The sequence below is a fragment of the Oxyura jamaicensis genome, chromosome 27, assembly GCF_011077185.1.
Source record: "Oxyura jamaicensis isolate SHBP4307 breed ruddy duck chromosome 27, BPBGC_Ojam_1.0, whole genome shotgun sequence".
Classification (NCBI taxonomy): Eukaryota; Metazoa; Chordata; class Aves; order Anseriformes; family Anatidae; genus Oxyura; species Oxyura jamaicensis.
In genome coordinates, this window is record NC_048919.1 from 5,184,939 (window position 1) to 5,198,176 (window position 13,238).

The window sequence follows — 13,238 nt, forward strand, 5'->3', positions numbered from 1 at the left end:
GGGGGGGGGGCGCGGGGGGGCTGCCGTGATGGTGGGAGAGCGGCGCGGTCCTGCGGCTCTGCCCGGGTCCCCCCCTCCCGGCTCTGCCCGGTTCCCCCCCCGGGAGCGGCTCCCGGGGGCGTGCAGGGGTCTGGGGGCCGCCCCCTCCCGTGGGGTTCACGCGGGGGGGGCGATCCCGGAGGCGCCGAGGGGTCATTGCCGGGGGTCGGTGGCAGTGACCGCAGCGGGCGGCGGGGGGGGGCATTAAGGAGCGTGTGGCCCCGGTCCCGGAGGAGGTGGGGGGGCACCGAGCGAGGTCCCGGCGGCGGGGTGGGCATGCTCCGGCCGGGCGGTGCTGCTGCTCCCCGCCCGTTCCCCCCCGGGGCCGGTGCCGAGCCGGCGCTGTGGGGACCAGAGGGGACCGGAGGGTCCGCGGCCCCCCCCCCCCCCCGGTTCTGCCGGTGCCGGGAGCGGCCCCGAGGTGTCCCCGCGGTCCCCGGCCGGGTGCCAGCACCGCTCACCTTGCACGTCCCCCGGTGCTCGCCCCCCCCGCGTGCCGTTGCCATAGCTACTCCGCTACGGGAGCCACTTCCCCCCGGTTTTCCTGCCCCCCCCCCCTTGCCGTGTGTCCCCCCCCGACCCCCCCAGCCCCCGCTCCCCGTCCCCGCAGCAGGCAGAGGAGGGGGCGCGCGGTGCACGGCCCCTGCTGGTCCCTGCCCCTATGGGGCCGGGCAGGGACCCACTGCAGCCCCCTCCCAGCCCAGCACCCGGGCTGTCCGCACCTCTGGAGCTCCGGGAAGGCCGCACCGGGCGGCTGCAGCCACCACAGCGAGTTTTACCCAGGATGGAGGGATTTCTAATGCCCTTGTGCAGCGAGCGGCCCTGCCGGGGGGCTCGGAGCAGGCTGGGGGTGTGCTGAGCACCGGGCCCCGGGGAGCTGCGGCACGAGGGGGTGCCGGGACCTGGACGAGGAGGCCGCAGAAGGGAGATTTCAAGGCCTGGCAGGGTGTTTGCGTGGCTCGTCCTCAGCAGCGCTCTGGTCCTGATGCCTGGGGCTGCGTCTTCCGAACGGGCGCTGCTGCTGACTTGCTGGGTGTTGGCATTGGGGAAGGGTCAGGAGCACAAACCCGGTGATGTCCAAGGGTGTTTGTGCGCTGGCATCCTCTGAGCTGTTTCAGAGGCTGCCTTGTAGGTCTGGGCTGTAATTACTGTCGGGGAGCTGACGAGCCTGCAGCAGCTCTTGGAGAGGCCGGTGCATGGGCAGGCGAGGGATGGGGCGTTCCTGCAGGCTTCCCACGTCCTGCCCGGGCTGGGGCGTTGGTGCTGGCTGCCCCCCGGTCGCGGTGGTCACATCTCTGACAACACCCCTCGGCAGCCGTCAGAGCCCCCTCGGGCTGGGGACCAGAGCAGGACGCAGTAAAAGCCAGGCCCCTGCCCAAAGATGCTTGTGCCTAAAAGAGGAGAGGGAAAACAAGCATCTCGGTGCCCTTCCTGTGGTGGGGTCTGGGCTACAGAGAGTTGACGCAGCTCCTGGAGCCCCTTGGGAGCCCAGGCGTGACAGGGACTGGATCCAGCGCTCCTGGATCCCGGTCTTGGCTCACGCTGGCCTTTCCCCCACGTGCTGCGATGCTCAGGTTGGAGAGGTCCTTCTGCAATAATTACAAGACCTCGGATGACAGCATCTGCAATGCACAGCGTCGGTGTCTCTTCACTGCATCTGGTTACTGTTTGCATTCAGCTCTATCTTGTCATTTTGCTAATTCAGCTCCTCTTGTGCTGAAAAGCATTAAAAACTTTAATAAGGAGAAACAGATTAACTCTACTTTGCCGTTATTTTTCAAGGAGATTTTTGTTTGTCAAGACATTGTGCCCGAGGGGGACTCGATCAGAAATTAGAACTCCTGAAAATGAGTTAATTAAAAAGCCAATGAAACTGCTGCTGTCCCTCCCTTCCGTGGAGTGTGCCGGGGATGCTGCTGCTGTCCATTTTAGAGGGACGCAGTTGGTGCTGCCTTGTTAATCACTAACAGATCTGTGTTATAATTGTTAACCGGAGGAAGCCTGCCTTGGTCGAGGCAGTGACTCACCTGGATTTCATTTACCTGCTGGTCTTCTCCTGGGACTCCCCCAAAGACCGAATTTTTAAAATTTAGTTAGCTACGTAGTGTTCTCAGCCAGGCTCCCCCAGCTCTGGTTCTCCTCTGGTTGGCAGCGTGCGTGTGTGTGTGTGTGTGCTGGTGCAGCTCTGCGCGCGCTGCAGTGTGCACGGGTTCCCTTACGGCTCACATGTGCACCCGGGCAGACTTTGTGTGTGCATGCCTGCTGGTTCCGATGTGCATGCCTGTGCATGTGTGTGCGCATCTGTGCTTTGGGAGGGCCCCGAGTCGTCGTTAGTCGCTCATTTTGCAGCATCACGGACATGACTTTCATTGTAATTATAATCTCAGCCTTTGTAATTCCTCATACCTTCTGCACAGCTCTGCTGCAAGCGAGCTGCCTGTTTTATCGGTTGTAACAGGGCTGTCGTTTCAAATCCTCTCTCAGACCATTATCTCCCTTTGATGCTTTTGAAGAGCCAGCGATATGTTAATTCTACCTTGGCCCTCTCCTCTTCCCTTCTCTTTGTGCGAACCCACGCCCAGCCAGATGTGGGGCCACTGGGGCACTGCTGGGGGTCTGCTGGGGGTCTGCTGGGGCTGCCCCTGCTCCCGGGGCAGCTTTGGTGGAGCCGCTGGTGGGAGGCAGCCCCAAGAGCCGGCTGCTGGCTCAGTGCCGTGCCCCTCTCCCACGTTGGGGTGTACCTGGGTCACGGGAACGGGGGAGATCTGGGGGAAATGGGCTGGTAGAAAATGAGCTAAACCGGGCAAAGAGCCGGAAACCTGCTCCGCGCCCCGCAGAGCTCGGTGCCGTGGCAGTGCCTGCAAGGACAGATGGAGCCCTGCGATGCCCGCGGGGGAGATCTGCCCGCATGGCACCGGGTTGGCAGACCCAGACCTGGACCAGCACGGTGTGGGACCCCCCCCCCATCACCCTCCCGCAGCCTGGCGGGGGACACTTGGCTCCCATCTGCAATGAGACGGGGCTGAGCCCTGCAGGCACCAGCAAACCAAGCACCCTGCTGAGCACCTCTGGGGGCTCCATCTGCGCCATGCAGAGGGGAGCCGACCTCGGACTGATGCTCTGGCCGGGGGGCTGGGAGGGGGCCCAAAGCCACGGGTGTCCGTGAGCGTGGGGTGAGGGGGTGCCGTGCCGTCCTGGCACCCGCTCGCCCTGACCGCCCCTCATCGTTTCCAGAATGTTCCCCACCCCCTGCCTGGGCACTTGGGGTTCAGACGAGCTCGTCACTGGTTTGATGTGGAGTGGCTGTGTGCGGTGGGGGTGTAATTTATGGACTTTGTGATAAGCCTGTCCAGTCATCCTAAAATAATAAATAAAATACATACCAAGGGCTGGTGAGAGATAGGATCAGAAATATCAGGGCCTGAGGAAAATTACTGCGACTCTCCAACAGCAAAATAAGGAGGGTGGGGGAAAACAAGCCAGAGAGGGAGCAAGTTGGGAGCATCGCCTCTGGGCTGGGTCCTGGCCCTTTGGGCCGGGGGGCTTGGTCCTGTCCCACCGCTCAGCCCCTCCTGGCTCCTGTGCTTGGAGCCCAAGCGTGACCTTGGTCCTGCGTGGGACTGGGAGAGCCCGCGGCGAGGCTGGCGAGGAGGGGGGTGAAGGATTCACTCCTGTTTCCTTTCAAATTGGCTTTGGTTTATGCGGGCCCCCCTGTGCAGCCTTCCCGGAGAGGCAGCACCCAGCTGGGCTGGGGGGAGCTCGGCTCAGGGCTGCGGGGGCCCAGGCAGAAGCCCCATTACAAAGCGGTTCCGTCTGCTGTGGAACTTGAGACGCTTCCAAACCCAGGAGCAGAGCAGCAAGCCCTCCAGCATCGCTGCCGTCCTGCTCACCTCCAGGAGACGCAGAGATGGGTTCGTCAGGAGCCCGCTGCTGGCTGTGTGGCTGCCCTGGCTCGGGGCTGGGCTCCGTCCCGTGCCCAGGCTGCAGCTCCAGGAGCTGGCCCAATTGCTAGATGCCCTGGATGGCTTTGTCCAGTGCTAACGTGTGTTCCGAGCCAGTTTCTTGCTTGCAAGCTCCCGGTGTTTTGTAATAGTGTTACGTGCCCAGGATAGGCTTGGATCCTGCTGGTTGTTGTCTCGTAGTGCCTGGTAATCAGGGCTCTGGGCTTCTGTTCCTGGTTGTGCCTCTGAGTCACGGTGTGCCCTTGGAAAAGACCTTTGTGCCTTGAGGCTTGGCTGCATGAGCAAACTGCGCCTGTTTGACTTGAATCACTTCTAAAACAGTTTTAGTTGGTTTGGGGCAGAACTTGTTGTGGGTCTGCTCTTGTCTTAGGGAATATTAATGAAGTGCACCCATGTCGGTCTCAAATTGGAGTAAGGGTGTTCTGGGGCTGCAGATCAGCCTAACGAGTGACCTTACAAGATCGTGTTGATGCAGAGTTGACCTCCAGTCACCTTGTCAGGAAGGGTTAATACCCCGGTAGTGGACTGTCAGAGACCTTGGACGAACACTCCACGAGGGTCCAACCTTACCAGAGCTCTGCCTCTGTGCTCCCCGAGCACTGTGACAGGAGATGCCTCGGCAGCCGCCAGGGCACCGCAGGGTCTGGGGTCTTGGTGCAGGAGCTTGCTTTGTATTAAAACAAGAAGAAGGAAAGCATCCTCCACCCAACGAGCTAGGTTTGCAGCCATGGGGACTGTGGAGAAGAAGGAGATAACCGTGAAGAGCAGGGAGATAGGTGTCTTTGAGAGGGGAGGCAAAGAGAAGCCAGGAACTTTGCTCCCAATAAAAGACTGCTGGGACGGAAGCTGCTCTGCAGGTGTTTCTCCCGCCCCCACCCATAATCTGCATGCTTCCGTGATATCGGAGTGCATTCTCCTCCCAGCCCGGTGGTTCACACTTGTTGTCACCCAGCCGGGTGGATCACACGTGCGGTCACCCGATACAGCGTGCTGCTTCCTCCAGCAGAGCCTCGCGCTGCAGCTGGTGCTGGCTGGTGTCACCAGGGTGCTGTGGGACCAGCCCCGGCGTGGTGCTGGTGTGGTGCCCCTGGTGCTGGTGTGGTGCCCGTGGTGCTGGTGTGGTGCCCGTGGTGCTGCTGCATGCACTGCGTGTCCCACCCTGCAGCACTTCCATTGCCCCGATCAGCGCGGCGGGGAGCGCGCGTTCCTTGCTGGCCGTGCTCGCCCCGCGTGGTGCTCGGAGGGTCTCGTGCAGCCCTGGGGAGGCAGCAAGCCCACAGCTGGGTCTTAAACGCACCCGCTGCCCTTCAGGGGTGTCGCAGCCACGGCTCCGGGCATCCTTGGGAGTTTCGGTTCCATCTCTCTGCTGATTGTCAGCCGGTGGCTTGGGAGAAGGAAGCTCCCGAGCTCTCCAGCTTGCTGGGCTGTGGCTGATGCCAGCTCCTGTCACTCGCTGTAGCACATTGGTTTGACACCGGTGGAAACGCCGCAAAGAAGCAACAGAGGGAGGTAGCAGGGGCAAGGCGGGGGGATTGGAAGAGCCCTTTAAAACTGAACATAATCCTGGCTTCCAGTACCGACTCCCAGGGCAGCAGCCTGACCAGCACGTGCCAAGGCAGTGTACTCCAGAAGCGATACTGGGCTGCCATCCCGCTCTGCTCTTCCTTCTGCTTCACTTAGTTTGCGCCCCCGTCTGCGCTAAGTACCCCTCTCTGTCCCTTCCTGCCTGCTTGCATGAGCCTCCTTCCCTGCGCAGCCGCTTCCCTTTCACCAGCCCTCAGCAGCATGAAGCGTAGGCAACCCACCGGGAGGGGATTTTAAGCAGAAACGAGAGCAGGCTTAATGGTGCAGTTTAAAGTCAACAATTCTCAAAAGGAAAACAAAAGTCAAAGCAGAATCTTAATGGTATTTTTTGTTTTCTTTTGTTTTGTTGTTTTATTTTTTGTTAGCAACCCAACTACTGGAGCTTTAAGGTCAGTATTTCCGATTTTTCATGCTTCTGTTTGAAATGCATGCACTTTTCTACCCTTGCCTTATCTCTGTGTCGATGCAGGGGGGTGGGAGCTTGGGGTTTTGCTCAGGATTCCCGTGCCAAAACAGTTTGTCCTCCGCTCGGCAGTAGCTTAAGCTCATGAGAAGGGCCTTGTGCTTTTGGGATGAGTTGTGCAGAAGCAAAACCGTTACCTGAAAGGGAGGAATCCACGTCCTGCCCTCACCTAGGCCACTGCAAACCCGCAGGCAAATCCTGCTGCTCCTGAGTTATCTCACTGCAGCAGGGGCACGGAGTCCAATTTCCTTCACTGTGGGAAAAGGACAGAAAAAAGCCCCACTGCCGATGGGCTCAGGATCCACCTGTGAAGCTCCACCAGGAGAGGAACGTGTCTCCGTGCGGGCGCAGGGCAGGCAGTGAGCTGCTCCACGCACCGGTGCGCACTCTGGCCCCGGTGGATGCCGCGCGTGGCAGGAACGCAGGCACAGACGGGAGGAACGTGGGTGTGCGTGGCAGTGTCCCGGCTCGGGGTATGGCTGTGGCTTCCGAGTGCCTGGCAGTGCCAGCCCGCACCTCGCAGGCAGCGGGGTGATGGAGAGGGAGGAGGAGCGGGGGATTCCGGCACAAACCGTGTCAGGCCCCGGAGAACGGCTTTTGCACGGTCCGTCGAAGGACGCGTGGGGCAGGCTGCAAAGCTCAGCTGATGGTTTCGAGCCCCATGGAGGGGGTCGGGTCCTGCCTGCAGGAGGGGAGGGGGCAGCAACGGGGGGTGCCCAGGGGCTGGGGTGCTGCTGCCTCGGTCCTTGTGCCTGCCTGCATCCTCCTCCTTGTCACCTGGTGCTGGGGACCAGCCCGTCAGCAGGCTGTGGATGGCAGAGCAGAGGGCTTCTTGCTGCTGTCTGCTGCCTCGTGCCAGAGCCGCCGTGCCCGGCGCTGCCTCTCCCCGGCGGCACAAAGGAGACCCCGGCGGGAGCCTGTCCTGCCCGGCGCTGCCTGCCAGCACCTTGCAGACAGGCACCGTATTGTCTGCAGGGGGAAGTACGCATGTCCCTGCCTCCCTCCTCCTCGCCGGGGGATGCGGTGGCAACACTTCAAGGCCAGGCGTGTTGCTGGGTGACCTTGGCATGTTGTCCCCGGTGGGCCCGCTCTTCCTGTGGAAAAAACAGGCACTTGCCTCGGCTGGCAGCTCGGAGCTGAGTAGTCATAAAATGCATAATATGTGCACTTGTTCTGAGTGTTCATTCCTGGAGTACTTGCACTGTAAAATGCGTGCAAGCAGCAGCTCCGTGAATATCCAGCTGTCTGCGTCCTCCCTGCCTGCTTTTAACCACATGCTCTCTGTGACATTTCCGGGGACTGGAGGGAAGGCACAAAAGCCTTGATTTTTCTTTCCTTTTTTTTTTTTTTTCTTCCTTTTTTTTTTTTTTTTTTTTTTTGTAAGAAATGGAACGGGGACAAGCTCCAGGCACCCCAGGGCTGTCAGCGGCTGGGTGCTGGCAGGCACGCAGGGTGATGTCCCTGAGCTGTGCGCTTTTTCACTTTGCCTGCCAGGCGTAGCAGTGTCCCCTGGCTGCGTCTGCTCTGGAAACACACCAGGAGTTAAATCACCACCGTGTTCCCAGCCCGGCGACCCCAGCTGCCTGACCCCGCTACCAAGTGGGGCATGAGCCCAGGGCAGCTGGGGATTGCTCGGCAGGGGCGAGCCCTGCACGAGGTTGATGCCGGCAAGCAGGTGCCGGGGGCTTCCTCGAGGCCACCTGCGTCCCGGGGGGCTCGAAGCTGCAGGGCCCCCCTCGGGCAGAGAGCTGCAGGGACGGAGGGGATGGGCTGCGGGGAGCGGCTGTGCCGAATGCCCGAGGACCCGGTGCGCAGGGCCCGGGGGCAGGACCTGCTCCCTTCCTGCCCCATGGACAGGCGATGGCAGCTGCTGGCTGCAAATGTGGGGGCTCTCCGGTCATGGGCTTTGGGGGAGGATTCCTGCGGGGGGGCGGCATTGCTGTGTTTGTCAGGCTCGGGGAGAGCTGAGATGAGCAGATGCTCGTCAGCTGGCGCTGCCTTTGCGGAGAGGGGTCCAGGAATTGCGCTGTCCCCAGCCGCTGTGGTGCTGTGCACCCCACTGTGCCTGCAGGTCCTGCTGCAGCCTCCTGCCCGTGCTCTTCTCCTGTCCTCCTGCCCTGTGCCCCCACGAAGTCAGCCCCAGTGCATCCCTGGGGCTTCTGCACTCGCTTCTAGATTAAGCCAGCCCTGCTCATCTCACGAATGCTCCTTCCTGCCAGCTGGGTCAGGCTGTGTGCTCGCACAGAGCCATCGATCCAGCCTCTCCATGGCCACTGTCACGCTGCTGCCAGTCCCCGAGTCCCCCGCCAGGTGCCCAGCCGCCTTTCCACCACCTACAGCCACGTCCCAGCTCCGAGCCATCGCCCCGTGATCCTGAGCAAGGGCTCGTCCCCTTCTCCCTCGCTCAAACCCTCTGTGCCGTGTTCTCACGCCTGGCTTTCCTTCCAGTCCCCCAGCGTCCCTGAGGGATGCAGTAATTTGCTTATTTTTGGAAGATGCTGTCACCCGAGGCAGCGTTGCCGGAGAGCAGGAGATTGGAAGCAGCTCCTGCTCGACCCGAAGTGAGGGACAAATCGCTGGGATAAACGTCCACATGGGCACTGAGGTGGCTGGGGCAGAGCCAGGACTTTACCCTCACCCCCAAATCCGTCTCCTGCCACACGTCCCTCCCCAGCCCCGACACCCTCAGCCCCAGGGATGGCCTCAGCCCCCCTCTCCCGGCCTTGATTTGGAGCACCTCCTGCTCTGCCCTGAGCTTTTGGGGAGGAATTGGGTGTTTTGGGGCCGAACGCAGAGGCGCAGTGATGCTGCCTGGTTTCCATCCCATCCCGGGGGCAGAGCTGCTGCCTGGGCCGGGGGGGGGAACGGCACCGGCACCGAGACGTGTTTGGGTGGCAGGGACCAGCAGCTGTCAATATTCATGAGGCTGCAGAGGAGCCAGGCTCTTAAATATTCATCAGGCAGGCAAAGGCTGCCGGTGCCAGCAGGAAGGGGAGCGACGTGGTTAAAGGGGGCAGGCAGCCACCCGTGGCCTCCGCCGAGCTGGCTGGGTGATGTCCGGGTGCAGAGGGGTGTTCGTGCGTGGGAACGCTACATCGCAGTGCCGGGCACCTTCAGCGTGCCAGCGGTGCGTGTTTGCAGGGCAGGGGTGGCGGGTGCTGCTGTCACGGCGGTGCCTGCTGCAGGGCGGCCGGATCCGAGCTCGTGCCCGGCTCCCGCTCACATCTGCCTGCCGTTGGCGGGCTGCACACATCTGGCGGGGACGGCCCCTTCCTTTAGTCAAGGGGTCTGCTTTAAAAACTAATCCGATTTTAACGCTAATCCTGTTAACGTTGAGATCAGGATTAATTCTGGGTTAATCGGGATAATCCTGACAAAATGTTGAGCATTAGACGCTGGATGAATTATTGTTGCCGCCAGTAGTATGCTTTTAATTTGCTGGTGAGATCCAGGTGGGTTGAGAGGGCTGGGGGTCGGTGGAGACTCATGGCACAGCCCTCGGTGTGGTGGTCAGAGCACCCTGAAGCTGCACCACGGGCCTCTCAATTCTTCCACCTTTGCTGCTGCAGCCCCATTTTCCTCCAGTTCTTGCTCCTTTTACTCCCGCTCGTGCATCTCCTGGCTCCTGTGTCGGGAGGCAGGAGCTGGGCTCGTGGAAGTCCCTCCTTGCACAGAGGCTCTGCTGAAGTTCAGCTCTCCTGGCTGGCCGAAACACGGCGCAGCGCTGGGGAGGTTCGGTGCGGCCCCAGGGAGCAGGGAGCGAGTGCCCCGAGCCAGGGCGGGCAGGAGGAGAGCGCAAGCGATGCGTGCTGCGCTGGGACAGCCTGGGGCTGCTCCTTCCGAGCTGTTTGGAAGCTTGAGAGCCCGGCGAGGTGATGCCCGGTGCCCTGGGTGCTGCGCCTGGCTGCGATGCTCACAGGAAGGGATGTGCAGCCGGACTCGTAGTGAGGAGGCAGCTGCGGGGGCCGTGTCCTGTTACCTGGGCTCTGCTCCTCTTACAAGGCCGGCAGGCTGCTGACTTAGTCTCCGGGAGCATCAATAATTGAGGATGAGCAGAGTTCATTAGGAATGAATGGATGAATGAAGCAGTTTGCGACGCGCTGCCTCGGTTGGGGTTTCCTCCCTCTGTCTGCGGAGGGGTCAGCGCCGTTTCGGGTGGCCGCAAAGCTCCTGGCTGGTGCCAGCTGGGGGCTCTCAGGGGAGTTCTCCAGACGCTGGACCGGAGATCGCTGCCTCTGTTCCTTTCCAGAGCTTCAAAAAAAAAATAAAAGTTAACATTTTCAATTAAAATTTTCCTTGGAAACAACAGACGCAGAGCTGCGGGAGGGACAGATGTTGTTTTTCTCCCAGCTTTGCTAACAGCTTTGCTTGCTGCTGACCCTTGCTGGCAGTGCAGGGACGAGCGGCCACAGCCCTGCAGGTCCCACGCTGTCCCCGTCCCCTCTCCCTGTCCCCACGCGTCCCCCACGTGCCCAGCGCTGGGTGCTGAGCGTGGCCCCGCTCTGTCTGGGGGAGTCGCTCCCTGCATGGGTGCATCACAGAAGGATAAAATCGCAGTCGTGGCTCTGCTCTTTGAGGGGCAGCAGCAATGGTCCCCTCTGGCTCAAGTGACACAAGGTCTGGGATTTTAGGCCAGGAGACCTCAAAACACCATCCCCAGGGGGTGTGCACATGGGTAGGGATGGGGGGGCGTGGATAATGGCTGATAGAAATGGATTATTTTTATTTTTTGTAGATAGGGAGAAAATATCCCTCCCCTCTGCCCCCCGCAGTGCTGGGAGAGCCTGGTGGGGTCTCATCCCTAGCACGGCCCGATCCATCGGGGTGCTGAGCTCCAGTCCCCGCCCCGAGACCACAGCACTCCCCCAGCTGGGACCTGCGGTCAGATTCTGGATTAACTGACGAGAAGGGGATTACGAGGAATTAATCCAGATCAGTGTCCGGCCAGGGGCTGCAGCCGGGGCTTTGTGTGCTCGGTAAATAACCAGTTGCCTTGCTTTGCCCGGGGATGGGCTCGCCAGCTCCGTGCCAGCTGCTTCCCAAGCTGGCCAGGGCGGATTTCAGGGGCCTTTATCCCGATCGTGTGGCCTGGCGGAGGGGACGCGGAGCGGGGCCAGGAGGCAGCTGGCGGAGCGGCGCGGGACCTGCACAGGACCCCATCCCCCCGCGGCAGGGCGATGCGCCCCCAGCCCGGCTGCCCTGAGCGCCCTGCAGCGCATCATCCCTTTGAGTGGGGGTACAGGTCTGTACTGGTGCCTGCGGGCTGAGTTCGGGGGGTTCCTGGGAGGGAGAGGGGCTGGGATGGAGCTGGGGCTGAGCTGGGCTCGGAGCGGGGCTGTGTGCCCTGGGCGCATCTCAGCAGGGTATGGAGGGACCCCCCTGTGCTGCCCGGTCTCAGTGCTGCAAGGGCTCTGCTTGGGCTAAGCACGGCATTTTCTGAGTGCTGCTGTGTGTCTGATGTGCAGAGGGGCAGCAGAAACGGGCTGTAAAGGGCTGCTTTTTTCTAAAGGCAAGTACAAACCACCCGTGGAACCCCTCTTGGGCAGGGGCGAGGTGCTGTCCCCGCTGGGACAGACCCTTTGCTCCCTTGCTGGGGGTCTCTGCGGGGTCAGGCTTGCTGCCTGGTGCTAGCAAGTGGGTGGAAGAAGTGAGGAGGGAGATCAGCTCCGGTGACTTTGAGTCTTGCACGGGAACGGCTGCGGAGTGCCCTGCTCCGTCCCGAGGCAGGATCCGTCCCGGCACATTGCTTCTCGTGTTTCCCTCCGGTCTTCTTTCAGAAAGTCCTGGGTGAGGTCAATTGCTGCTCCTCCTCCCCTCCCTGCCGAAGCCCTTCTGCCCCCCTATCCTCCCCTAAACGCTCCCCAATTTCCCCGTCTCCGTCAGGACCGAGGCCTGTCCCTAACCACGGGGGTGGCTGCAGCACCCACGGGGGAGCCCCCGCCTCGGCCAAGTCCTCCGAGCACCGCTCACCCCTCAGCTCCCTGGAAGCTGGCAGGGAGAGCAGGGAGGGAGCGGGGCAGAAGGGGGGGGGATGGAGACAAGGGGCGGGAGGAGGAGGAGAGCAACATCCTTATCTAGCCAGGCAGAGATAATGAAGCTGCTTCAGCGCTGACAGGAAAGGGATTGTTGGAAGTTTTAGGAGCTAAAAGAATTGCTTAATTGTGTCTTTTTTTAGCTCTGGGGAGATAAAAGACAAAGGCCCCCAAGTCCCCCCCTTTCCCCATCCCACCTCTTTTACATAAGGCTCCCGGGGCAGCACAGAGCCGGGGTGGGGGGCAGTGCTGCCTTCCTGGGGCGCCTGGGGAGCCGAATGCTCTGCGAGGGGCTTTCAGTGGGCAAATCACCGAAGCAGCACCCCTGGCGCTCTCCCAGGCCGGAGATGCTTTGCTGATGCGTCTGCACCAGCAGGATTTCCTCTGCTGCAGCATGCAGGGGGCTACTGGGGGCTTTAAAGTGCCCCGCGGCAGGTGAGCAGGCACATCTCATCCCCGGGGCAGGCTGCAGTCCCCCTGCCCCTGGTGCCTTTCACCGCAGCCATCGCATCTCTGCCCCCCCCGGGTTTCCTTCCCTCGGTGCGGGGCTGGAGCAGCTGCCTGGTGGCCTTGGGCAGCTTTGTTTTACTTCTGGGCACTTGCACTCCTCGGCTTCCCCTCCGCGCTCCGCCCGTGAACCCGCTGCTGCTTCCCAGGCTCGGGGCCGTGCCGTGCTCCCGGCGCAGAGCGCGGGGCCCCCAGCGCTGCCCAGGGCGCTCAGCCCTGGGGGGCTCCCAGCACGCGCGGCCGTGGCAGGAGTCAGCCCGCGCTGCGTTCCCCCCCCCGGTGCTGCGATGCTCGTTCAGCAAGAAATGGGTCATCTCCCAGCGTGGCACCGCCACGGAGAGGGGGATGCTCTGCCCCCTCCATCCGGCCACTCGCTGACACCGTGGATCTCAGATGCCGCGGGGAAAACCTCGGGGGCACGTGGGGGACATCGGCGCTTCAGAAGCTGCAGGGTGCTGAGCTCTGCGGTGGGGCTCTGAGCTGGGGCATTGAGGGGGCCCGTTGGAGACTCCACGGTGATGGATGCAGCTGCACAAGGGTGCTGGGTCCCGACACGTGGGGGTGTGCTGAGGGTTTGGTGGACACGAACGGGTCCCAGCTCCTTCAGCAGGGCTGTGGGCGAGGTGAAGGGGGCTGGGGGGAGCGTGCCGG

At 62.0% G+C, this 13,238-nt stretch overlaps 1 protein-coding gene across 6 annotated transcripts in view; it reads left to right on the top strand.

Moving 5' to 3' along the window:
* Positions 1-13,238, top strand: part of SRCIN1 (SRC kinase signaling inhibitor 1) — a 66,235-nt gene that overhangs the window by 33,188 nt on the left and 19,809 nt on the right. For all 6 annotated transcript variants that reach the window (XM_035347759.1, XM_035347762.1, XM_035347761.1 and 3 more), the window contains exon 4: positions 5,951-5,974. In XM_035347759.1, coding sequence (XP_035203650.1) covers positions 5,951-5,974 — 24 coding nt within the window. The remainder of the gene's footprint in view (positions 1-5,950; positions 5,975-13,238) is intronic.